Raw genomic sequence first — 25,354 nt, 5'->3', positions numbered from 1 at the left:
ATTTATTTATTGTATATTACATCTATTATTTAAATGGAGGAGATTGTATTCTGCCTGTTCCAGCTTCCCCTGCAGCATTTCTCTCCCTCCCCCTGACATTGTACCCTGTGGTGGGAATGGGGGCTCCAGGGTGGGATTTCCTGGCAGGGGAATCTGTCCCCAACCCCATCCATCTGTGCACTCCAGTGTGTTTTGCACGGCTCTGAACCTGCCTTTTCCCAGGCTGGTGGGTGGTTTCATCCTTGCTAAGCCTTGGGCTGCACTCAGGGATATTTAATTCAATGAATGGATGAGACCTTTCGAGATCCTCCCACCTGCTGCTCTCCATGAAATCCCAAATATCTGCTGCTTTTTGAGGGGGTTGCTTCATTAACAAAATCCTGCTTGCCAGTGCAATTAGCTGGGCTGCCTTCACCTCTCCTTCACCTCGGCGAGGTGAGCCCTGCTGGCTCCTGGGGTCTGTCACTGCAAAGTCACTCCACCAGCGGGGACAAGGCCCTCAAGGGATGAGGAAAAACCTGTCTGGCCATGATATGGGGCTGGGGGGCTTGGGCAGGAGGGGATCCAACACCCAGCTCTCTGGGATGTCCTGACAAGTGCCACTTGTCCCCTCCAAAAAGGCTGCAGGCACTGGCAGGGTGCCCAGGCCAGCACCACCCCAGCAGTCCATGCTGGACACGTCCCACCAGCTGGGCTGGGAAGATTTTTGGGTGCTTTTCCAGCTTCCCTGAGACTTCTCCAGGCTGCAGGGAGGCGAAGACTGGCGGCAGCTTTGATCTCTGCCTTTATTTTCACATTAAAGAGACTTTGGAATTGCATTCCCTGCCCAGCTCAGCACCAGGGAGGCTCCCAGGGAATGGTCACTGCCCAGACCCACGGGAGCATCACTGATGCTCTTTCAAGCAGCACCAGCTGCCTGGCAGGAGCCTCTCCTGATTAACTCAGGGAAAACCAGAGTCCTCCTGACTTTGAAGCTGGCTTTTCCTTGTGGAAAAGGAGATATTTTGAGGAGGAGATGGATGGGTGAAGCAAAGCACTCAGTGCATGGAGATGTTTCCTGCAGGAAGCAGCACTGGGAGGGTGAAGGGCCAGCTCACAGCAGAGAAACAGCTCCAGCCACACCACAACACTGACAGATGGCCAGTTTACATGGGATATTGGGAAGAAATCATTCCCTGTGAGGGTGGGGAGGCCCTGGCACAGGTGCCCAGAGAAGCTGTGGCTGCCCCTGGATCCCTGGCAGTGCCCAAGGCCAGGATGAACAGGGCTTGGAGCAGCCTGGCACAGTGGGAGGTGTCCCTGCCCAAATGAGATGATCTTTAAAGTCCATCCAGCCACATTCTCCTGGGGACTGAGGGTCCCAGGTGGGCTACAGGGGTCCATGCACAGTTCTGAGCTTGGGGAGGGCACAAGGAGCTCCACAGCACCCAGCTTGGCTGGCAGGAATGGGATGGGGGAGAGCAGGATTTCTGTGGGGAAAAAGGCAAATCCAGCCCCGCCCTTTTTTTGGTGCATCCCCCATCCCACAGCTCCCTGCTGCCTCCAGGACAAATAGATCTTCCCAAGGGAGAAGCAGCTCCCAGAGCCCTGAAAGAATGGGGGTCGAGCCCTGCTGCTCCCTGTCGCCTGCCAGCAAACAACTCAGCCAACATCTCCTTACAAACCCATTTCCACGCTTGAGGAGGCTGCAAACTTCAAAGCCTGCAGTGAAAAAATACCCACCAATAATAACAACAAACTGGAGGCTTCCCAGCCCCACCAGCCTGCAGCACTTCCAGCATGACTAATGTTTTCCAAGTGAAAATAATAATCCACGGCGCTGAATTCCCCATCACCCTGCACACTGCAGACAACAGGTGGGCTCTGCCCTGCTCCAGCTCCGAGCAGCACCTTTCCCCAGGCAGCTCTGAGCTCCTGGCAGGAGGAAAATCACAAACCCCCAGGGCACCTGCAGATGAGGAGGGTGGGATTGCAGCCGCGGAGCTGGCAAAGCCCCGAGTCCTTGGAGAAGGATGGAAAATCCTTTCTTTGCCTGTGGATCTTACAGCAAATCCTGCAGCACGGCCCCAGATCAGTGTGGTGATGGAGCAGCCGAGGCTGCCCACAATTCCTGCCCTCATCCAGGTGGGACAGAGGCCAATAAATGAGAAATCTTTGCATTCACAGGTGTCTGCTCCCTGCAGAGCATCATTCCAAGCTGTCCCTGCCCAGCTCCACCCTCACACAACCTCTCCCAGCCCCTGGGAGATGCTGAATGCACAGGCTGAACCAACAAAATAAAAAAATGAAATAAAGACTTACATTTTTTGTTTAGCTGGATAATAATTCACAGATGCCTCCAGCTTTCTAACAAAAAGCTCAGCTCTGAAAGGGGCCCAGAGCTTCCCTGAGGAGATTTTCTCAGCAAGACACAACCACAAAGCCTGGACATGTGTCCATGAGAGCTGGGCATTGAGAGGTTAAACCCAAACCACATTGTCACTGTCATAATTTCTGGGAAAATTCCCTTTGCCTAGGATTCTTCTCCTGGGAAGCTGAGAAGCCTTGGAGAAAAATGAAAACAATAATTATCTCATTTGCTTCTCCTGTGTTTTGCTGCTTTGGAACGTGGTTTGGAGGTTGTTTATCCAACATGTGAATTGTTTTTACTTAATGACAATCACTGTCCAGATTGGTCAGGTTTTCATCACCATTCCTTGTAGCCTTGTCTGTATCCTTTCTCTATTCTTTAGTATAGTTTCAGTTTAAGTATTCTTTAATATTATATAATATCATAGATTAATAAATTAGCCTTCTAAGGACATGGAGTCAGATTCATCACTTTCGTTCCTTCAACAGGGACCCCAGAAACCAGCACCCCAGCCCAGCTGTGCAGGCAGGAGCCAGCCAGAGGGCTCTGAGGTGAGTGATGCAGCAGGACCAGGCTGTTCCCCCAGCCCAGGCTGCCTGTAAATCAGGGGCCAGTGCCCCTGGGGCTGATGGATGCATGCAGGGCACACTCACCAGCTCTCTGCTGGGGAGAACTCTGCCCTGCTCTGCTGGGAGCAGCTCCAGGACCCTCCTGTGGGGCTGAGTGTTGTAAATCAAGGGCGACTCAGGTATTGGAGAGAGAAAATGATGTATCTGCCTCTATCATCAGAAGGCTAAATAATTACTTTATTATGCTTTTATTATTATTAATTTTTATATACATTGCATCTAAACTGAATCTGCCTTGCCTTCGTTCTTGCTCAGAACTGCACTCATCTCTGATTCTCTCGTGGCTGTCCGGATTCACACAGGCCCTGATAGGCCAAGGGAACAAAACATCCCCACTCTGGGTAAATAAATAATCTCCACACTGCATTCTGCTTTGGCACAACACGGGCACAGCAAGAGATAAGAACTGTTTTCCTTTCTTCTCTGCTTCTCTCTGCTCAGAGGGCATGTGAATACCACAGCTGGGCCCGGTGTGAAATTGTCACTGGGGTGGGGAGGGACAGCTGGCACAGGGGGGAAGGGGGCCCTGTCCCCCGGGACGTGTGCTGTTGCATTTTAGTTAAATGGTGTGCTCTGTCTCACCCCTCGAAAATGTCGGGTTCATTCCAAGCCTGTGTTCCCCCCCTGAAGCCTCATGTCCCTGTCACCCCATTGGCCCAAGTCTTATTCTGTGCCCACTTTGAATCCCCCTGTTAAGCTGTGTGAGGGAGACCAACCCCCTGCAGGCCCTCCTCTCCCCTGAGCTCTCCCTCTCTCCCCCTTCTCCCTCAGAAACCATGCTGCTCCTGGGGGTGAGACCCCCAAAAAAACCCTCATCTAATCAGCCCCCTCAGAGGCCATGTGGTGTCTGAATCTCCCTGTTAAGCTGTGTGAGGGAGACCAACCCCCTCCTGGCCCTCCTCTCCCCCAAGCTCTCCCTCAGAAGCCATGCTGCTCCCGGGGGTGAGACCCCCAAAAAACCCTCATCTAATCAGCCCCCTCAGAGGCCGTGTGGTGTTTTTGAATCTCCCTGTTAAGCTGTATGAGGGAGACCAAGCCCCTCCTGGCCCTCCTCTCCCCCAAGCTCTCCCTCTCTCCCCCTTCCCCCTCAGAAGCCATGCTGCTCCTGGGGGTGAGACCCCAAAAAAACCTCATCTCATCAGCCCCCTCAGAGGCTTTGTGATGTCTGAATCTCCCTGTTAAGCTGTATGAGGGAGACCAAGCCCCTCCTGGCCCTCCTCTCCCCCAAGCTCTCCCTCTCTCCCCCTTCCCCCTCAGAAGCCATGCTGCTCCTGGGGGTGAGACCCCAAAAAAACCCTCATCTAATCAGCCCCCTCAGAGGCCGTGTGGTGTCTCCGTGCCTGCTCACTGCTTCCAGCCAACACTCAGCTTAGGGAACCCTCTGGGGAGTCCCCAAAAACGAACTGCAGCAGGGGTGGGGCCGTACCTCAGCGTCTTGCGGATCATGTCCTCGTCGGTGATGCCGTAGTAGGTGAGGGTCTCGTTCCACGTGGGGTTCAGCGTGTTGCGCAGCGTTTTGGTTCTCAGCTTGTTGGCCTGGGGAAGCACAGGGGGCGAGGTCAGTGGGGTTGGTCATTTGGGCAGGAGACGAGGTGGGATTGCAGTGGGGGGGTCAGTGGGATCGGTCATTTGGGCAGCAGTGGATGTGGGGTCAGTGGGATCAGTCATTTGGGCAGCAGAGGATGTTGGGTCAGTGGGATCGGTCATCTGGGCAGGAGCAAGGCTCAGTTTGGAGATAAAGAGGCAATGGGTGCTGTCACTGTTCTGTCCCCAGTGCTGGAACCCTCACTGGGGTGTCCCAAATCCACCCCTAATCCACCTGAGGGGCAGGGACACAGCAACTCCCTCATTTCCAAACCAGTCCAGCCCCTCATCCTGCATCCTGGAAAAAGCCAGCCAAATGGGGACTTGGCAGAGCACGGACCAGGGTTTTATTTAAGCAGTAGGAGAGAGCAAGGGAGGGAAAAAATCCTTTCTGGATTAAATAAAAAAAATGCTGATTTGCTGTTCTGGCTGTTTGTTTGCACTCCTGCTCCCAGCACAGCTCCTGATCCTGCCTGACTCCAAACAAACTTCCTTGGCAGGTGTTTTGTCAGCACCAGCAGCTCTGCTGAGCAGGAGGATGGGGACAGCAGGGCTCGTGTCCCCTGCATGGATGGGACATCCTGGCACACAGCCACTCCCCAGCTCAGGGGACATGGATCTCCTCACTCCCTGAGCCCCTCTCATGTCTGGGGAGAGCAGAAAAAAGAGGCTGAGGCTGCAGATTTGGCTTCTCCACCAGGCTCCCAGCCTGGCACCGCCTGGCAGAGCAGCAATTTTCCCTCTAATTAGGTGTCAGACAACTCAATCCCTGCCTCAGCTGCTGCTGGGCATAAGAAACTCTCAGCACATCAGCACCTCCAAGTTGCCTTGTGGATCTTTATGGGAAGCTGCTGCATTCCCCACCTTGGGTTCACGAGCCTGAGTGACGAGGGCAGCAGGGAAGGTGCCCTGTCTTGTGGCTCTTTATGGGAAGCTGCTGCATTCCCCACCTTGGGTTCACGAGCCCTGAGTGACGAGGACTGCAGGGAAGGTGCCTCAGTGGCACCAGAGCCTGCTCAGATCTGCAGGTACCAGATCCTGATCCCTGGGGCTCCAGGGATTGGGAAGGAAAGTGGGTTTAGCCATGGGGGTGACATGATGAATATCACCCAGATGCCAAAACTGCCCTGGGAAGGGACACGAGTGAGATCAGAGGAACCGAGCTCCAGGAGTGCCTTTTTCTCCCATCTGGAATGACTCAGGAGTCAGCAACCAGCTCTGCATGGGGAATGAACCCAGCCCTGCTTCCCACACCCACAGGTGCCTGAGAGCCCAAATGTGGGACAGAAACACTTGAGGGACTCAGGGAGTGTCCTGCTGCAGGAAGAACTAGCCCAGGACAAATCCCCAATCCCCCAGGGCTGCTCCCCTCTCCCAGGGTAGTGCTGTTTGGGACAAAGCACAGAGATGGGGCAGGGGGGCAAGGAGAGTCCCCCCCATGGCTTGTGGATCTGCAGCTCCTGTGCTCCCTCCCCTCCTGCCTCTCCTGCCTCCACCAGCTCCAGCAGAAATGCTAATCAATGGATTTGCAAAACATGGCAATGACTGATAATATTGCTGATGAAAGCGCTCGCGGCTGTTTGCAGCGGAAGCTCAGAATGTGGTTAAAAACTCCCTCTGCCATCCTGAACATTAGGAATTAATCCAACTGAACTGTAACAAGTAAATACACCTCCCCCCCACCCCCCAAAAAAAAAAAAGTCTTTCCTTTCGTGTGGAATAAGAGTGCAATTAATATTCCTAACACACACATCGAGCATTTAAATTCCATATCCCGTCACTTACACCGAGCTCTCACCACACATCAATATCTTTAATTACTCTTCTCTCCAGCAAGTGCTGAACCTAAGGAGATGGAAATATTTCCCTTATGATTTAGACTCTGTTTTATTATGATCTGAGGGGTTTTAAATGCAAAAGAATAAAGGTAAAAAAAAAGGAAATTAAAAGGGTCTGATTTGTTTATGGCTGAAGTTTTTTCACTCGGTGCTTCCCAGGGGCTCCTGGAATGCAGCATTCCCATGCTGGGCTCCCAAGGTAAGGAATCAGGGCTGGCACCTGGCTGCCAGCCAGTGGTTTCCCAGCAAGGCATTTTCCATCCCTGTAAGGATGGATTCAACCCCAATTCTTGCCTCCTGCTCTCTCTGAGCACCTTTTTCACTCAAGAAACTCAAGGTCTGGGTGCAGCAGCCCAGAGCCCCTGGGTCAGGAGCTCACTCAAGAAACTCAAGGTCTGGGTGCAGACCCTGGGTCAGGAGTTTCTCCCAGGCCTGAGTTCCAGTGAGAAGCTGCAGCCCCAGGAAAGGAAGGAGGAGTGGAAAGGTTTCTCACCTTGCTGGCTCCGGGCAGCAAGTGCAACTTGACATAAGGATCAGCCAAACCATTGTGGTCCATTGGCTTCAGGCCCTGGAGAGGGAAGAGCAAAAAGCAGGAATCAGGAGGGCAGTGGGATGCTGGGCAGGCAGGGTGGCCTCACTGAGCCCATCCTGGGCTCCATGGAGCAACTGTGGCTCCCCCAGGATTGGGGAAGGAGGGGAGAGTGAGTTCTGCAGGATCCAGGCTCAGCATTGCAGTCTGTGCATTCCAGGAGGGGCTGTGGGAAGCTCCTCACCTGCACGTGGCACCATCCACCCCTCCCTCCCTCCCAGCAGCCAGCTCTGCCACCCTCAGCACGATTAATTTGGGGGTGAAGAGAATCAGTGCAGTGATTTCCCAGCTTTGAAATTACAGGGTTCTGTCATTTAATAATTGCTTCTGAGCAAACACACACCTCTGCTGTTGTGGTGCCACTTCCAGAGGGTGTGATAGCACCTACCTACTCCCAGTCATTAAGGAAGAACAGCTCCAGGCCAGTGGGAGGCTGGTGCCAGCCAGATGCTGTGGTGCTCACAGAGAAATCAGGAGTTTCAATCCAAGGAAACACTCGCTGTGGCCATTCCTGATGGATTTTCTACAAGACCCTCACAGCTCTTAAAGGATGATGTGGATCAGCTTTGTAATAGTGATGCCCTGCTCTGGGCAGAGGGAGGGCACAAACTGTGCCTGTGTTCCTCTTCTAAATCCCCTGAAAATTATCCAGGAGTGATGCACAAACCCAGCTCAAAGCCACACCTGCACAGGCTGCATGGAAAACAACTCCCCAGGGCAGGGAAGCGAGTCAGGAGGGTGACAAATGGAGCCTAATTTTCACCAGTCCTAAGCAGCAATGAGGATGGCTCCGTGGTGGAAGTCCTTGGATGATTTCCAGCCTGGCTGTGGGATCCCTGCAGGAATTATTGCTGGGCTGGCTGAGGAATCCTGTGCCTGGAGCAGAGCAGGGCTTCTCTGAGAGGTACACATCCAATCCTGGCTCCAGCCCGGGCAGGGAGACACGGCTGGGGGATGCTGAAGAGTCCTCACACCCTTTTTGTGAGGAGCAGAGTGCCTGGATAATGAGTGTGTGCAGCTGCCAGGCATCCAGTGGCAGGGAAGCATTTGTATGGGCTGCTGGTGGAATGGCTGCGTGCAGAAGGAATGCAGCCACCCAAAAATTGGGCAAATGGATCAGGGAAATGCTGGAGGAATCATTTCCATGCCTCACAGTAAGGGAATTACTCAGCCAGCCTGACCCACAGCACCGCAGGAGCCTCTCTGAGCTGCACAGGATGCTCCTGACCTTGGGAGTGTCTCTGACTTGGAGCAAGGGCTCTGCTAGAGACAAACCTGCTGCCCTGGGGCAAGGGAGGCCAAATGGTGCCCAGCAAAGAGGAGTTTGCTGCTAGAGCAAAGCCAAAAGGATAAAAATATCAGCAGTGAATGGAGGTGAATCTGCTTTAAGGGCAGGCTCTGGGGTGATGTCTCTGCTCCAGGAGATGATGAGGATGGGGCAGACAGGGCAGGAAGGGGCTGGGCTGTCCCCAGACTCTGCAGGGAATTGCCTGCACAATCCTCTTGTGCCCTCCCCAGCCTCCCTGGTCAGAGGTGCCCAACCTGCCCAGGCTGCAGAGCAAATGAAATCAGAACTGAGCAGGCAGATTCCCAGGAAAATGGATGGAGAATGACAGGCAGCTCTGTAATTCACCCATCAATTCAGCTCAATTAAATTACCTTCTGAGGAGGCTATTAAAGGCTTTTTTAATAGATGTGCTATGGAAGATGGAGTGACAGGAGCCTGGAAAATGGCTCCTAATGTCACGTCTACCTCCCTCCCGTGTCACTCGATACGTGTTTGGCACAAACAGCTGAATTTAACAGGGCTCTGCTTTGCAAGGATCCCTCCCACAGGGAGGACCCCCACGGGTGGAGGGACCACCAGAGGAGCTTCTGCAAGAGGGATGAGAGGCAGAGAGGGACAAGGCACAGGGTGTCCCCTCAGACCCAGCTGGGGCATCTCCCTGGCTCCAGCTCTTCCTGCTGCTGTGCTGATTTATGGAGCTGAGATTAAGTTTCATCTTTTCTCTACCCAGCCCCAAAATCTCTGCTGCAATCCTACAGAGACCTCCAGCATCCCAGGCTCTGCCAGCTGCTCCCCGTGCCAGTGACATTTAGCTAATCAATAGGATTTAATTACAGCTTGGGCTAATCGGGCTGCCGATTAATGCCACGCTAGAGGCGTCCAGAAATCACAGGAGATGGATTCATTCCATCCTTCACCCCACAACGAGCTGCCTGCCCAAAAACCAGCCTGGATAATTCCCGGGCTGAGGCATCCCGTCCTGAAAAGGGGGCAAACTGCATTTCCACCCTGCCAGCCCAGAGGAGCCCAACAGCTGGAGGAATTTCCCTGCAGTGATAAATATTGATGAGTTAATACATAAGTAATGCTCAGTGCAGACCTCCAGCACTCACCTCGGGTGGAAGGGAGGGAACAGCCAAATGCTCAGTGGGGTGGAGGCTCCTGGGTGTTTTCTGGCCAGAGGTGCAGGGTGTTTTCTGACCAGAGGTGCAGGGAGAGCAGCCCAAGGATGCTCCAAAGGGCAGCAGCTGCCTGGCATGGCCTGCCTGGGGCCAGGAGCTCCTTCCCCACTGCCCTACAGCCCCTGGGGCTTGTCCCAGGCACCTTTGTCCCAAAAGTAGGAGAGCACTGGAGCTATAGGACAGCACAGCCTGCTGTCTGTGCTGCTGCATGCCCCTGTAAATCCCCTATGTAGGACTGAGCACAAAGTGAGACCCTCAGCGAAGCCCTGGCATGACAGGGCACGAAACCAGGTGTCTGCACTTTCACCAAATCCTTTCCCATCCTATTTTCTAGGAGGGGGTGATGCCCAGGACACCCCAGCCCTGTCCCATGCAGGACACCAGAGATCCACACAAACCCAGGGCTCCCTGCTGCCAGCCTGGCTGCTCCTGCAGTCCAGGAATGAGCTTCCACAATGCCCTGATTTATTCTCCTATTGATCCGAGCTGAGCTACAACGTGTCTGAGTTCAGCCGTGCCTGAAGTGTGACAGGCTGCCAGCACTGAGAGCCATCAGTGCGAGGTGCCTGCTGCCAGCCTGGCTGCTCCTGCCTTTTCCTGCCTTTCCCTGGCTGCTCCTGCCTTTTCCTGCCTTTTCCTGGCTGCTCCTGCCTGTTCCTCCTTGTGTCTGTCTGCTTTTGCCTGTTCCTGCCTTCTCATGCTGCCACCTGTCTGGTGGCACCCAGAGTCTCACAAATCCTGCTGTGAACTTACACCCCTCAGAAATCCCTCAGAAATATTCCCAGGCACAGCAGCAGGGTGAATTCCCACGTGGAGTGAAGCCCTCAGCTTCTCCAGGGCTGCAGAGCAGGGAATTGCTGGTGGAGCACCACAGGCTGGATTGAACCTGCTGCTCCCCAGGGTGATAATGGGACTCGTGAGGAGCATCAACAGATATAAAAGTGCTGGAGATTAAATAAAGAAAATAAAGAGAAGTAAAATAAAGGGAGAGAGGGAGGTTGTTTGGGGTTATCAGAAAGGAAAACGTGTCTCACGTGGCTGAACTAGCCCAGGTTGGAATGGCTGCTGGCAGCAAGCAAAGCTCCAGGAGCTGCTGGACTTGGGCACGTCCCCAGGGCGTGGGGACACAGCTACCCAGGGTAAATCACATCCCAGCACTGCTGGGGCTTTTTCCCCATCTCCTCCTGTCCAGCTCTGCTTGTACCACCCCGGAGCCAGCGGGGTCCTGGCCCTTACCTTTCTGTAGTCAAGTTTTGGCAGCTTTCCCCAGGCGAGAGATGAAATGAGAGCGAGCAGATGGCAATGTAAATAAAAGAGAAAAATGGGAGAATGAGAGCAGAATGGAAATGAACAGGACTCCAGAGCTTGAATGTCAGGGTGGCCAGGGGGGCTCTGCCCTCCCCACGGGCAGGGGCGATGCTGGGGTACCCCTGGGTGGGCATAGCAGGCACCAGGGCTCTCCTGTGTCAGCCCTGCCTGTGCTCTCGCTGATGTGAGATTTATCAGTTGCTGCCCAGAGCTCTCCTTTCCTCCCTGTCTTCCACCCACTCCAAACCCAATTAGAGATCTCCTCCCTGGCACGGCTCCCGTGTGCGCCGAGGGAAGCCTGACCCGGCGGATTCACGGGAGACAGAGGCAGGCAAAGCCCAGAGTCTGCCTCAGCCCTGCCCGTCCTGCCTGGCACCTGGGCGTGCTGCCCTTGCCACGAGCAGCTCCAGGAGGGCTGGGGCTGATCCCTCCACACCCATCCCCAAAACCCAGCTTTGGTGCTGGTGTTCCAGCCACGCAGAACGCTGGGGTGGGGGCCATGGAGGGGAGAGAGGAGGCAAACAGCGTGGTCCGAGCCTCCGGGGCTCAGCTCACAGCCTCTCCTGCCTTCTCCAAAACCCCCATCCCTCCCCAAGCAGGGGTTGAGGTGTTTTCCCCCTCAGACCACCTCTGGTGGTCACTGGGTGATGCAGAGGGGAACCCAGCAGCACCGAGGCTGAATCAGGAGCTCAGCTCGCTCTTGCTGCTCCCAAATGTGCAAAAAGCCCCTAATTGCCTCAATCACGCAGACGGCAAAGGCGCTGAGGCGCAGCACTTTGGGGCCGTGATTAGCAGCATTTAAAAGAGCCATTTATAAACCGACAGCCGGTCACAGTAAATAACAACATCGGGATGGGCTGCTCGAAAAAGCAGCAATCCAGCTTCTCACGGGGCATGAGCAGCCGGCTCCCGACCCTGGGAACGCCCGAGAGGCAGGGATGGAGGGGAAGGAGAGGGCAGAGGTGCTGAGGAGGTGATGGAACCCCGGGATGCTTGGCACGGGTTGGGTTCCCCTGGCACAGCCATGGATTGGGATTCCTTGGCACAGCCATGGATTGGGATCCTTGGCACAGCCATGGGTCAGGTTCCCCTGGCATAGCCAGGTGTCACCATGATATTTTTATGAAAATCCTTTGCTAGGGTTTTTCTCCTATTCTAGCTGAAAAGCCTCAGAAAAGAAATGTAAACAATAACTATGTGATGGCTGTGGAGTGTGGTCTGGACATTGTTTACCAACAGGTTCACCTTGGATTGGTCCATGTGAGTTGTTTTTACTTAATGACCAATCAAAGACCCAGCAGGCTCGGACTCTCTGAGAGTCACGAGCTTTTGTTATCATTCCTTTTTTTTCCTTTCGAGCTTTTTGATGGATCCTTTCTCTCTATTCTTTTTCATATCGTTTTAGTAAAGCATTTTAATATAATATCATAATATAATGGAATAAATCAGCCTTCTGATACACGGAGTCAAGATTCTCATCTCTTCTCTCGTCCCGGGACCCATGAACACAACCATAGCCAGGAGTCAGGTTTCCATGGGATCCCTTGGCACAGCCATGGATTGGGTTCCCTTGGCACAGTCCTTTCTGTCCCCACAGCCAGGCTGAGCCCTACCTTGGCTTTGTTGATGGTGCAGTGCAGAGCGTTGTTCTCCTGATCGTAGAGCAAACTGAAATCCAGCGTCCCCAGCGTGGCTGCAAGGCAGGAGAGATGTGGTTAACCTGCTGCACCCTCAAACACGGGCTGCTCTCCCTCTGAGCACAACAGGAGTGCGTGGAGAAGCTAAAGAACAGGCTGCAGACACCATAAAACACAAATCATCCTGCTGGGAGCCCTGTTATGGAGGGTGGCTTGGTGCTGGTGGCCATTCCCAGGTTGGCTGGGAGAGGAGCGAGGGATGAGGGGATGCAACTCTGCCAGCACTGCAGCCACAGCCTTTGCTTCCGTGGGCTTTCACCTGGGTTATCCCCATCCCTCAGCCAGCTTCCTGTGCCCCAGGAGATGAAGGATGTCCCCTGGGAAGGTTTGGGAATGGCTGGGACACAGCTGAGAGCTGCTGTTGGCACATCCTCCCCTCCAGCGCCGCTGGCATTCCCAGAACGTGTATTTGTGTAGTGACACCTTCAAACAAATGAGCCACCAGTGGGATCCCTTCCCAGCTCCAATCTGGCTGCAAACTGTAAATTAAACCCACTGAGGATGGAAATACTTTCCTGGTTAAAATGAAAAACACCAACAGCTTTTAATCAGCGCAGGGTTCCTTTGTGGCATCCTCAGGATCCAGGAGTGGCAGCCTCTCCTGGGATGGGGCAGGGGAGCAGAACAAAACCAGAGGAGCCTCAGCAGCAAAAGTCCTTTTGATTTGAGAAAGTCTTTCCCTTTGGATGACCTGAGCACATCTCACTAATCCAAAGCAGAGGAAAAGCCTTAAAAAGACAGGCTTCCCAAAACCACAGCTTAACCTTCTCCGAGGCTCCCAGGCCTGATTTGCACACCAAGGCCTGGACATGGAGCAGCCTCTCCCCTGGCTCAGCTTTACCTGCCACCAGCCTGGAACTTCCAGGGTGGCTCAGGACCCAGCAAACCCCACTTTTTCATGCCCACCTTCCCAACAGAGTTTTGTCTGAGTGCTGCCCTGCCACCAAGCACCATCCCATCACTGTTTCCAAGGTAACTGCACCTTCCTGTCGTGTTCAAAACGTGAAAAAAAATCCAAAATAAAAAGCAGAACAGTTTTGCTTAATATCAAAGCAGGGTTTGCTGAGTGGGGGGGAGTTGGACAAACTTTATGACAGGAAATAAGGTGGTTTTTTTCTCCCCAGCATTGATAGCAGCAAGACACCCACGGAGTTTAAGGATATTCAGGGGACCGAAACCTTCCTGCTGCAATTTCACAGTGATCTCCCAGCCCAAAGGCAAAGGAGCTACAGGTTTGCCTGCTGGCAAAGGAAAAAAAATCATTTCTCCCAAGCAAATGTCTTGAGTTCAAAGCAGAGTAAATACCCAGAAAGAGTTCTGCCAGAATAATGTACCCCCCTCGTTGTGCAGCAATTTCATGGCACATTAGCTCCTGCTCTGGGTAAGGCACAAATCACAGGGGTTTCACCTGCCAGGGGAAGATGAGGGGTGAGGCCAAACCTTGTGCACCATCTCTGGGCCTGGCTCAAATGAGCATTTCCAGAGCAATTCCCAGCTAAAGCCGCTGCACACCCTGCAGGGAGGGAGGACCAGCAGGGCTCTGGGTGCTCTCAGCAACGGGCAGCTCAAGGCTGGCAGCGTGAGAAGCTGGAGGCTCCACAAACCAAGTCAGCAAAACTTCCCAAATCTGCATTTTTCACTCAAGAGCGGAAGATGAAACCTCCGGTTTCGGAGCCTCATCATTTCCACCTGCCCTTTAATCAGCATTTCCTGCCAGCCCCACTGCTCTGCCCTCCGAGTTCAAGCTGTTATTTTATTTTTATCACAGAAGGGGGCCCGCGGTTCAGCCTGCTGGATTTGGCAATTTATAAAACAAATTAAAAAGCTTGGCAGGCAAAGGGAGTTCAGCCAGGAAACAGTGACAGAGCCCCAGCCTGCCCCAGGGGAGAGGGCAGCGGGGAGCCCTGCTCCAGCAAGGCAGAAAAACCTAAGATCACCTTCAGACAGCAGCAGGAGCTTGTTCTGCAGGTGGGGACTCAGGTACTGCTCCCAGCTCTGGCAGTCCATCAGCAAACATCCAGCTCCCATTCCTCCAGGACTTGCCAGGGGTGGGAGGGCACAGCCAGGGGTGCAGGGCTCCAGCCCTGGCTCTGCTCCAGTCCTGGAGGGGTTTTCCTCAAAGCAGAAAGGGTTTTTTGTGGATGGTGAGTCTGAATTCCCAAGGAAAGGTCTGGCCTTGGGCAGAGGGATGTGGAAACATCAGCACAATGAGTGCTAATTGCTTAAAAATGTGGCTGTTTGATAAACGGGAGGAGGAAAAGTTTGCCAACAAAAGGGTTTGGCAGCCAAGGTGCTGCTGTGGAGCTGGAGGCGAGCACTGCCACCAGAGCCAGGAGCCAGCAGATGCCCAGGGCTCGTGGGACACGTTCAGGACACGGTGACAGTCCCACAGCCTCTGGTACATGCTGGGGATGCACAGCCAGGGATGGATCCAGCACAGCCAAGGATGCAGCTCCAGCACAGGGCTGAGGAGGTGGCAGGAGACCTCCAGCTACACCAGGGCCAGGAGCCACCCCTGCACCCCACAGCAGCTCCCTGAGAAGGCCCAGGAGCCCCATCCCAGCCCTGTGCTCCTGCAGAGGTGAGCACAAGCCACCAGCACCAGCCCAGCACTGTCCCACTGCTCCCACTCCTGCAAAGCCCAGCCCTGGCTGGGGGAATCCTGCATCCCCAGCTGGCCCAAAACCTCTGCAGAGCAACCTAATCCCCCTTCTTTAATTGCTTTCCCCCTCCCACTCGAGATGCAGCTCGATTGTGATCTTAATTAGGGGAGCAAGTACCTAAAAAAGAAAAGGGCAGCAATTAGACTCAAAGCGCTGTTACCAGGATTATTTAACTCGACTGGGCTATTCTGAACACTGCCCTCTAATCACAGAGGCTGCAAATAAAAAATATAAATAAATGCCTTTGTCAGGCTTTACAAAGGCAGCTTGGCGCTCTCCAGACAGCAGGCAGGATGTATCATTATTATTACAATTATTCTGCTCCAATGATAAAATAACCATTAGGAAAACTGAACTCATTAGCAGGTTCTGACCCTCTTTCCTCCCCATGAGCTGGGAGAGATTGATGGGAAGGTGCTGGCCAGGGCCTGCCTTTTACCACAGGCTCTAAAAGGAAAAATAAACCCGACTTGCACGGGAAGGTGGCCTCTTCCCCCACTGACCTTTGGGCGTTTTGATTAATTCAGTGGGCCAGGGGGTGATGGGAGGGCAGCAGGAGCAGCAGATGTGTCCGAGGGCTCGGGCAGTGGGCAGGAATTTATTGTTTATTGCTGACATTTCCTGGCTGAGCCCAGGGTGAGGCCAGCCTGAAGGAGCTTCTATTTATACCTGTGGGATGAGAGGCAAAAATGTGGTGATGAATCTGTGCTCTGCTGCCTTCCCCAGCCCCTGTCCTTGCAGGGCTGTGCTGGGTGGCAGAGCTGCCCTCTCCATAGCCTGGGATGCTCCAAGGAAAAGAGTTTCACATCCCAGGACGTGGAAGAGCCACTGACACTCCCAGAAAAAGCTTCAGCAAAGCCTGGAAGTGATGCTGGAGCACACTCCTTACTTTCCCAAGGCAGGTGTGACTGCCATTAGAAAGCCCAGCAAAGCTCTACAGCAGGAGAAGTTGAGGTGTGCAGACAAAAACCCCACTATAGAACTAATTAAAAAGAAGTCCAAAAAGCCTTAAGTCCCTCTGCTTATCAGCATTGCTGCTCCCAAGATAATCTGCTCACGGATTTTGTGCCAGGGAGATCAGAGTGGAGCAGTAAAAAGACTGCTGGGGATTGTCTGGATTAGCTCTCCCTTACAGAAAGCACAGGTTCAGTAACCTTCAGACTGGGTATTTTTTAATGCACTATAAAAGATAGGTCCCTATTCTTCCATTGCTTTAATTTTCCCTTGCAATGGAGATAATTTTAAAGGTCCTGAAAGGCAGCAGGTAATTCTGTGCACTTACAGCCCCATATAAAATGTTGGTAAATGACTCCTCAGGAGGAACAGAAATTATCTCCTGCCAGTTCCAAGCCAAGCTGCTAGAAGAACATTTTGGTGGGTGGCTGTGTGCGTGCTCCTGCCTCCCTGGCGTCCTGAACACATCCAGTGGCACACCACAGGACTCTGATCTGTTGCCAGCAGGGCAGGGCATTCCCAATCCTACAAAAAACCTCAGCAGGGATGAGATCCAGCACAGAGGCAGGAGATCTTCCCTCCCCAGCAGATCCAGGAGCAAGGAACAAACACAACTTTTCTCTCTTGCAATCTTCCCTGCCTGGCCGTGGATTTTTCACTTAGAATTTGCAGCAATTAATATTTCTTCATTTTGGAGACACGGCGCCAGCCCCTGGTAAGCTCTGGAGCAGGGAGCTGCTTCTTCATGGGGTTGGTTGATGGATGCTCATCAGCTCTTCTGTCTTCTCCAGGAGGAGTGTTCAGAGGAACACTTATCTGCTCAGAACAGTTCAGAGATGCAATTATGTTTTACAGCACTAAATGGTCCCTGATGTCAGCAGCAATTAGACTTTCAGCAATTTCAGTTTAGAGATGGCCTTCAAATCTCTCCTGCTCTCCTCCTTTAATGAAGTACAATATTGCAATTAACAACCCCCCAAAATTGCCTTCAGTGTTAAATACAAAGAGGAGAGATCAGGAAACCCCTTGGGCTCCAGCATGGTGGAACAAAGGGTGTCAGCTCTGTCTCTCCTGGAGCTGGGGAAGGTGAAGGGCTGGGCAGGCAGTGGGAGGAGGGAACCTCGTTATCCAGCAGCTGCTGGCTCCTTCATTAGCAGAGGTGCCAGAGGCCACGGCCCATATGCTGCTTCCCTGGGTGCTGGAGGAGGGATGCCCAGACAGACGCTGCTCACCCTCCTGTGCTTTCCTCTCCTGGTGCTCCATGTTCTCCTCCAGCACTCTGGGGTGTCCCTGCCCGTGGGCAATCCCTGGGAAGAGGAAGGCTCCTCGCAGGACCAGGATGTGCAGCCTGCACCTTTGCTGGGATGCTCAGCAGGAAGGTGTGAGAGCTCCCCCACAGCAGCACATCCCAAATATCCATCTATCCCACAGGAAAGCAGGGAGGAGCTGATCCAGGGTCACCCCGTGGGACACCTGGGTGTGACACTGCCCAGTGCCTGCTCACATTTCTCCAGCACAGGCAGCTGGGGCTGTGCTCTGCTTGTGCTCTGCTGAAAGCTGTGGTGGTTTGTTTAGTTTCCTGAGCGAGAAAAATACTTCTTTTGGCCTTATCTGGATTGAAAAGACGATTCAAAGCTTATAAATAGCAGTGGCAGCATATGCTAAGGAGCTGTGTTCCAGAAGTAAATACCCTGCTCGTTCCTCGCCGTCTCCTCTGCCTCCCCCTGTCTGGCCAGAAGCACTGCCAGGTGACTTCCAAACCCTGCACCCCTTCAGACCTTCCTCCTTCTTTACATCTTCAAGCAGCCAGTAATTAATATCTCCATGATGGCTTTGCCTGCCTAATTATCTTCTTTGCTCAAAATAAGAGTCTTCCTAAATAACTTGTGTGGCGCTGCAGGCGTCACGAGCCGCCGCGCGCCAGGACTGGCCTCTCAGCTGCACTTTGGAGAAGGGGTTTTCATGCTGCTGCAGCTCCAGAGCTCAGGAGGCTGCTCTTCCATCAATAAAACCGGGCAAGAGGTGGAATTGGGTGGGTTTGTGGACACAGGAGCAGGCCCAGAGCGCTGGCAGGAGCAGGATGGGGCAGCATTTCCAGGGATACCGGCTCCCGCTGCAGCCCGTGGCTCCCAGGCTCTCTCCTCACCTGAAAACCCAGAGCCAAACACATTTGGAGGAGAGAAGGAATTCCAGTGTGACCAGAGCCTCTCTCCAAAGCCAAACAGCTCAGGGCATTTCTCCAAGGGCTAGAAACTTGATTGCCTGAAAGAAGGATGGCTGCTCCCTCCAGGGCTATCCCCTTCGAGAAGCCCTGGCAGTGCTCCCTCTCAGGGCCTGTCTCTACCTCTGCTCTTGCAGGGATTTCTTTAAAAATCCCTCAGGTACACATTCCTGCTGGTGCTGGGGAGGGGAAGGTGCAGGCAGTGGAGGGGCAGCAGCATTTGGGTGAAATCGGTGGAGATGGGAGGCGAGAGCCAGCTCCTCGCAGGTGGCACATTGCCATCTAGCTGGCATTTGCTTCTTTTCCTTGCACACCAAGTTTCCCCGGCACTGTGCTGGGTGGGAAGCATCCCTGGTGGCTGGGGACCCCAGGGAGCTGCTGCTGTCACAGGGTACCAGCCAGGGGAGCCAAAAATGAGGTGACAGCCAGGTGTCTGGAGGCAGCAGGAGCCAACTCCCCCTCCCAGCCTCCTGCCTGGTCCTCTCAGCTCACAGCAGATGCTGGTCCAACAGCACCAAACCATCCTTCTGCAGCAAATACACATTTCCCTCTTCTCCTGCCTCATTCCTTCCACCTCCTCAGCAGCTCTGCTGGGGACAAACCCGCTGCAGGAAGGGTCCTGCTTTGCCAGGGCACTGGTGAGTCCCTTGCCAGGCTCTCCCAAGGGCCCTGGGATGGCAGTGGGTGCCCACCACCACCCTGCAAACCCTCACTGCTGGCAGCTCTGATGGGAAGAGCTGGCTCCATGATATTCCCAGTGATCTCAGAGCCAGCCCAGATGTCTCCACTCATTTTTTGCTGTTTTGGTTCCCTGCCTGCTCCCTGCCACTCGCTGCATTCAACAGGCTGCTGCAGAGGCATCCAGACCCACAAACCTGAGCCTCCCATGGCTGTCCCCACCTGTCCTCCCCCCTCGGCCAGGTCCCTGCCCATCTCTGCGAGGATTCCACCTGCTTCCCTCAGCCTGGGGCTTCTCAGTTTTCCACAGCACCAATTCCATGCATGCACTCACATCCCCCCTGCCACATCCCTGCTCCCTGCAGGTGCCACACCTGGTCAGGCCACCCTGCCTGGATGGCAGCAGGCACTGCAGCTCCCCCGGGCTCCACAGACACCACAGGGTTTGCTGGTGGGGTCTGGAGCACAACTCAGCAAAGGATTAAGGAACAGGGTGCAGCCACGTGAGCTGCAGCAGGGCCAGGCAGGACCTGCCCTGCCCTCTCCCCACAGCCCTGCTGGGGCTCTGGAATTCCAGGTGGGCTGGGATGGCAGCTCAGGTCCTGCTGGGAAAACCCCAGAACGCCCAGGCTGGAGCAGTAACTCCAGGCAGGAAGGAGCTTGGGGAAAGCCAGACAATTGCTGCATTTCTCCAGGCAGGGGCAGCTCTCCTCCTCCTCCTCCCACCCAGCAGCATCGCCCTGGCACCGGAGGAGGGAAACCCACAGGCAGGTGGGACAAACAGGAGGGAGCCGTTCCATCCTCCTCCTCCTCTTCCTCCCCATGGATCCTGACATGGCAAAATCCCTCTCCCTGCACCTCTCTGGGGCTGGCTGGGAGCATCTCTGAGGAGTGAGGCGAGATCTGCCTGGCAAAACCTCAATTTGTGGGTGCTGCACCCAGCTCTGACACCACCATCCCCAGAGACCCCCTGAGCCCCCTGCACCCCGTGTGCCCCCCGAGGGTCTGACAGCACCGACACCCCAGCTCTGTCCTGACGTGCAGGCACAGACAGGCTCTCCAGGGGAAATTTAGTGCAGGTGACTAATGCAGCAGCCCTGAATCACCCTCCAGAGATGTGGGGGAGCTCCACGACACTCCCCAGCGTGGCTGATGGCTCCAGTCAGGCTGCAGGATCCCCTCCCTGCTCCCAGCCTGGGGAATGGGTACAGGCAGCTCTTGCCTGGATTTACAACTTGGCTGCTGAGCATGGGGGAGTGACAGTCCCATCGTGCACGTTCATGCCAGCCAGTGTCCTCAGGGTGTCTGGGCCACCCCGTGCTGTCCCCGGAGATGTGACACCAGCACTGCCACCTCCCTGCTGTGCCTCTGCCAGCCAGAATCCCACCACACCTCTGGCAAAACAGCCTCGGCAGTTTTGCCTGACACCTGTTACGCTGCAGGAAACACTTCCTAACACCAGCCTGGGTGAGAGAAACACCCGCCAGCCCCGGCACGGAGCCAGGCTGCTTCCAGCACCCGGGATCCAAGATCCAGCACCCAGCATCCAGCACCCAGCATCCAGATCCAGGATCCAGCACCCAGCATCCAGCACCCAGAATCCAGCACCCAGCATCCAGCACCCAGCATCCAGCACCCAGAATCCAGCACCCAGAATCCACCATCCAGCATCCAGAATCCAGCACCCAGCACCCAGATCCATGATCCAGCACCCAGCATCCACCATCCAGAATCCAGCACCCAGCATCCAGCACCCAGATCCATGATCCAGCACCCAGCATCTAGCACCCAGCACCCAGGATCCAGTGCTGCCAAGTGGTAAAATGCAAAATGCAGAGCCCTGGGCAATTTCCATGCCAGTCACCCAGAGAAAACGCTGCACTCTGGGCCCCCAGTGCTTCGGGCCACACTCCCCCCTGGCCCTGCAGCCCGGTTTCTCCCGTTTCTACTGCCACGATGAGCGAGGGCGATGGGATAATTAGAGCAGCTAATGACCCAAAGCCGGCTAGAGTCCCCGTTAAGTGCCCGGCTGGGACAAACGCGGCTTAGCAGAGATGTTCTCCCTGGCAGTGCCAGAGCTGTCGCCTCTCCGCGGAGAGCGTGACCTCGACACCAGCATGGGGACAGAGAGCGTGCCACTTCGGGGCTGGCACCTCTCGCAGGGCTGTGCCCAGAGGGGGACACGGGGACAGCCGTCCACCCTGCAGCAGCGCATCCCTTCGGGGAGCCCTCCTGGGGCTCACACTCCGGGGTGTGAATGGAATAAATGGCAGCAGCGATGCCGAGGCAGGGCTGTGACATTCCGCCGAGGCAAAGCCACGCTGGGCCCTGGGCGGCTCAGCCTCCCCTTCCCCCAGGACGAGCACGCAGCAGCGCTCAGCAGCACCCGCTCCCTTCCCCCGGCATCTCCCGGCTCCAAACTTTGCGCTCAGGATCTGGCCCCGAGGCCGGGCTGAACGGAGCCCTTGGGGCTCCTGTGACTCCGAGGGAATCCGGGTTATCCCCGGCCCTGGCCGGCGGAGCCCGGCAGCCGCTGCCTTGCAGCTGGGAAGGACGTTTTGGGTGCGGAGGGGTTAACCCTTGCTGCAAACACCTGCATCCAGCACGGCCAAAGCCTTCTGCTCCAAAGGCCCCCCGCTCTCCTGCAGGGCTCCGTGAGGAAGGGAGGGATGACACGCCGGAGTTTGTCCAGGGAGAGGGCAGAGCCCGCCGGGGCGATGCCATTCCCGACAAATCTCCCCGCGGTGGAGCCGGGAGATGCCGGAGCTATCGGCAGCTCATCGGCACGGTGGCTGGAGCAGCCTGCACCACCGAGCCCGCTTGAAAGGCTCTGAGCCCGGCCGGAGGGCTGGAGGCACGGAGCCGAGCGGGGACGAGGCAGAGAAGTGCACCAACCACGCCAGCAACTGGTGGCTCTTGGGAGACTTCCCTACTTCGGGCTGAGCAGCCAGCCTGGCTGCGGCACGGGCACGGCCAGGGCCCCTCCACGCCGGGAGAGCCCCCACGGCTGCACCCGGCAGCATCTCCCTGCTGCAGCGCGACCCCAGCGGCGGCTGGGAGGGCTCCCCGGGGTGGGCAGCCAGCCCTGGCACCCACCCCACGCCCTCAGCACCGAGCGAACTCCCCTGGAAACTTAGCAACTCACTGCAATCGTCGGACTCGTAGCCCTCGGGGTCCACCGCCTCGTCGGGCGCTTGGCTCTTGGGCGGCTGCTCGGCGGGCGTCGTTCCGTGCGCTCCGAAGAGCTGGTCCACATCCTCCTCATCCTCGCGGGGAGGCCCGGCGGGGCTGACCGAGGGCTGGCTGAGCGCGGGGCGCAGCGCGCTGCTGCTGCGGCCGACGGCGGCGGGCAGCCCGCGGGGGAAGCGGGGGAAATAATCCGAGATCTGCTTGATGGGCTTGATGGGGCCGGGGCAGACGTCAATGGCCATGTGCTCCTGGATACTTATGGTCATTTTCTCTCCTTTTCGGAGTGTCATGCATGCGGCTGTCGCTGCCAAGCCCCCCCGGAGAAGCCCGAAGTGCGGGAGAGGGAAGTTTCTGCCGGGGGCTGCGGGGGCAGCTGAGGAGGAGGAGGAGGAGGAGGATGAGGAGGCTCCGGGCCCCTTAGGTGGTTGTGGCGCCCTGAGCCTCGCTCGCCGCACGCATGCTGCTGCTGCCAGCCCTGGCGCTCGCACAGCCCCTGATCCTGCCAGCGCTGCCTGGGAATAAATGAGCGAGACAGAGAGACGGATAAGAGGCAGGGGGTGGGCTCTCGGGTGATGTCACCAGCTAGCAACAAAGCGGTTCCCAGCAGCGGAGGAATGAGGGCTGTGGCCGGCCTGCCGCCCCGGCCGCACGGCCAGCAGCGCGGGCAGCCGGCCCTGCCCCTGCCCGGCCCCGGCAGCAGCTGGGGTGATGGGGTGAAGGGAGGTGGGCTTTGATTCGCCTCCCTGGTAAAAGCAGGGCTGGTCCCTGCCAGAGCCCTCCGGGGGGGCTCAGGTCACCGGGCAGGGTCAGGAGCCAGGGAAATGATGTGTCGCATCCCGGGGTGATGTGGAGAGGGGCCAGGACAGCCCCCAGGGACAGTGACAGCCCCCAGGGACCCCGACAGCCCCCAGGGACCCCGACAGCCCTGCAGGCTGTGCCAGGGAGATGCTGTGCCACATCCCAAGCCGGGGGCACGGGTGGCACTGCTGCCCACTCCCTGCAGCTCACAGGGGCAGGGACAGCCCCAGCTCGGATCCCTGCTGCCCCAGCCCACAGCAATGTCCCTTCCAGAGCTGGATGAGCTTCTGGAGCAGGGAACACATCTGGGATTGAAGCAACGCATGTGCCCTGCTCGTGGCCAGGGTGGCACAGCCCCTGCCAGCCGGCGTGTGGCTGTGCCAGGGAGCTGGTGCAGCATCACAGAGGGGCCAGGGATGGGCTGGGCCAGGGCTCAGCACCACTGTGGCCATGCTCAGCACCCCTCCTGCCCTCCCTGGGCATGGCCAGGGCCCCAGCAGCAGCCAGGGCAGGACAGGCTCCTGCCACAGGCTCCCTGGAAAATGCTGAGCAGTGCTTTGCTCAGGGAGTTGGTCTCAAACTGCTGGTTTTACTCATCCCCCCTGTGTTCAAATCAATAAATCTGTGGCTTCACAAGCTGCTGGGACTGGACTTTTCAGCAAGGAGTGCCAGAAGAGAAACACTGCGAGAAAAAGATGCAAAATCCTGCCCAAGTAACTCACCCTGTCCAGGAAAATGTGTCTGAAGTATTTCAGAGGAGCAGCCTCTCTGCTGGCTCAGCTCTGGGGGGGTCTGGTGTGATCCTGGGACACTTGGCATGCTCTGGTCACCCACCCATGTCCAGCTGCCCACAGGCAGGCCCACCAGGTAACTTGACACATCCCTTAGCCATGCACGCAGAGCTGCAGTCTCCTGCAGCCTGGCAGGCAGGTGATTATTAAAAACAAAGCTCTGCTCTTCAGAGGATTTCCCCCAAATCCCAACAAAATGACACCCAACCTTTCAGTCTACAGCAGAGTTCAGCTTTCATTCAGATTTTGGTAAATGTTAATGCACGTCTTTGAGTCATAACACGCTGACACCAGGCAAACGAACCTAATTTACTCCTCACAGGGAAGTGAATGTTTCTCTCCTGAAGCATCCAAACTTGTCACTGCTCTGTACCCAGACATGAAGCACTCCTGAGGATGATCTAATGACCTGGGAGAGCAGGAGGCAGCTCGCTGCTCCTTTGTGTCCCTGCTGTGTTTTCCCTCCGAGGTGGCTCCTGCCTGTTGCAGGTCTATCAGCAGACCCAGTCTCAGAGAATTTAACCCCCTTCCCACATCCAAGGGCTCCCAGGACATGAATTCAGAGGGAAATTCCACCTGCTCTGCACGAGGAGGCTGAAAATCTCGCAGGTGGGCTGATGCTGGGTGGAAACATCACGGCAAGCACAAGGGGGTACCTCTGGATTTGGGTGTGCTCCTCCACTCAGGCTCCATCTTTGGGTGCAGCATGCAGGGTGTGGTGTGGGCTCAGACAGAACGAAGCAGAAATTGGGCCTGGTGCCCAGAAAATAGCAGCAATTTCCTCTAAGAAAGGGCAAATAAATAAATAAATAAAATCAAGTTACATGTGAGAGCCTAATGCTGTTACTACCATTACAAAAGCGTCATCGTTTCAAATGTTTCCTCCAAGGCCCAAATAGGCAAAGATTGTTTTACAGCACAGAAAATCAAGGCTCTGGGAATTAAGGTGAACCTCTGAGCTCTTCTTCCTCCTGCATCCACAGGCAGGATCAGGGCCCAGCAGCACCAAGTGGGAGATGCTCAGCTCACCCAGGGATTCAGAAGAGCAACAAGGGGACAAAAAAGGCAGAACTGAAGCAGGGCAAGTGTGTCCCCTAAGGGACACCCCATCACCAGCCCTACAGACTGAGAGAAACCAAAACCAAGACCCACTGCTAACAGCCCAGGTGGGACTTTGCAGTCCCTGCCCGATCCCAAGCCTACAGAAAGCAGCTGGAGCCTTTTATAAGCCTTTGACGAATCCCAAAGCAGCTTGGTCTTGATAAACCACACTTTTCCTGCCTTCCCACCCTGCCTGTTTCCTCCTGGAAACAGCCCCATGTGCACCCAGGGCTCCCCAAATGTGTCACACACGACAACACCGAAGGCGAAAGGGACAAAAATAGAAAGTTGGGCTGGAAGACAAAAGCAGGGCTTGCAGATACAAAGCCAGTTTCCAGGTAAAGCTCTTAATTCCCACCGTCTGTCTAATGCCCTGGAATGTGACTTGATTTGATCCCTGGCTCTGCTGGGGCCACCCTGAGCTGCTCTGCCCACGCACGTGGCCTCTGCTGCCCTCAGAGGGGGAGTTTGACTTCCCCACCAGCCCCCCAGGAA

The 25,354-nt window shown here is 55.6% G+C and overlaps 1 protein-coding gene across 1 annotated transcript in view; it reads right to left on the bottom strand.

The window, feature by feature from the left end:
• The window catches only part of DOC2B (double C2 domain beta), a 30,843-nt gene extending 8,143 nt beyond the window's left edge, over positions 1-22,700 (bottom strand). Inside the window, exons 1-4 of the mRNA XM_039720839.1 lie at positions 22,126-22,700; positions 12,381-12,460; positions 6,895-6,969; positions 4,406-4,515 (exon numbers count right to left, since the gene is read on the bottom strand). Coding sequence (XP_039576773.1) covers positions 4,406-4,515; positions 6,895-6,969; positions 12,381-12,460; positions 22,126-22,459 — 599 coding nt within the window. The 5' untranslated portion in view covers positions 22,460-22,700. The remainder of the gene's footprint in view (positions 1-4,405; positions 4,516-6,894; positions 6,970-12,380; positions 12,461-22,125) is intronic.
• Positions 22,701-25,354: the final 2,654 nt, after the last annotated feature.

The sequence above is a fragment of the Passer montanus genome, unplaced genomic scaffold, assembly GCF_014805655.1.
Source record: "Passer montanus isolate IOZ18808 unplaced genomic scaffold, ASM1480565v1 scaffold44, whole genome shotgun sequence".
NCBI lineage: Eukaryota > Metazoa > Chordata > Aves > Passeriformes > Passeridae > Passer > Passer montanus.
Note: the sequence above shows the minus strand (reverse complement) of the source record. Positions and strands in the feature narration are given on the sequence as shown.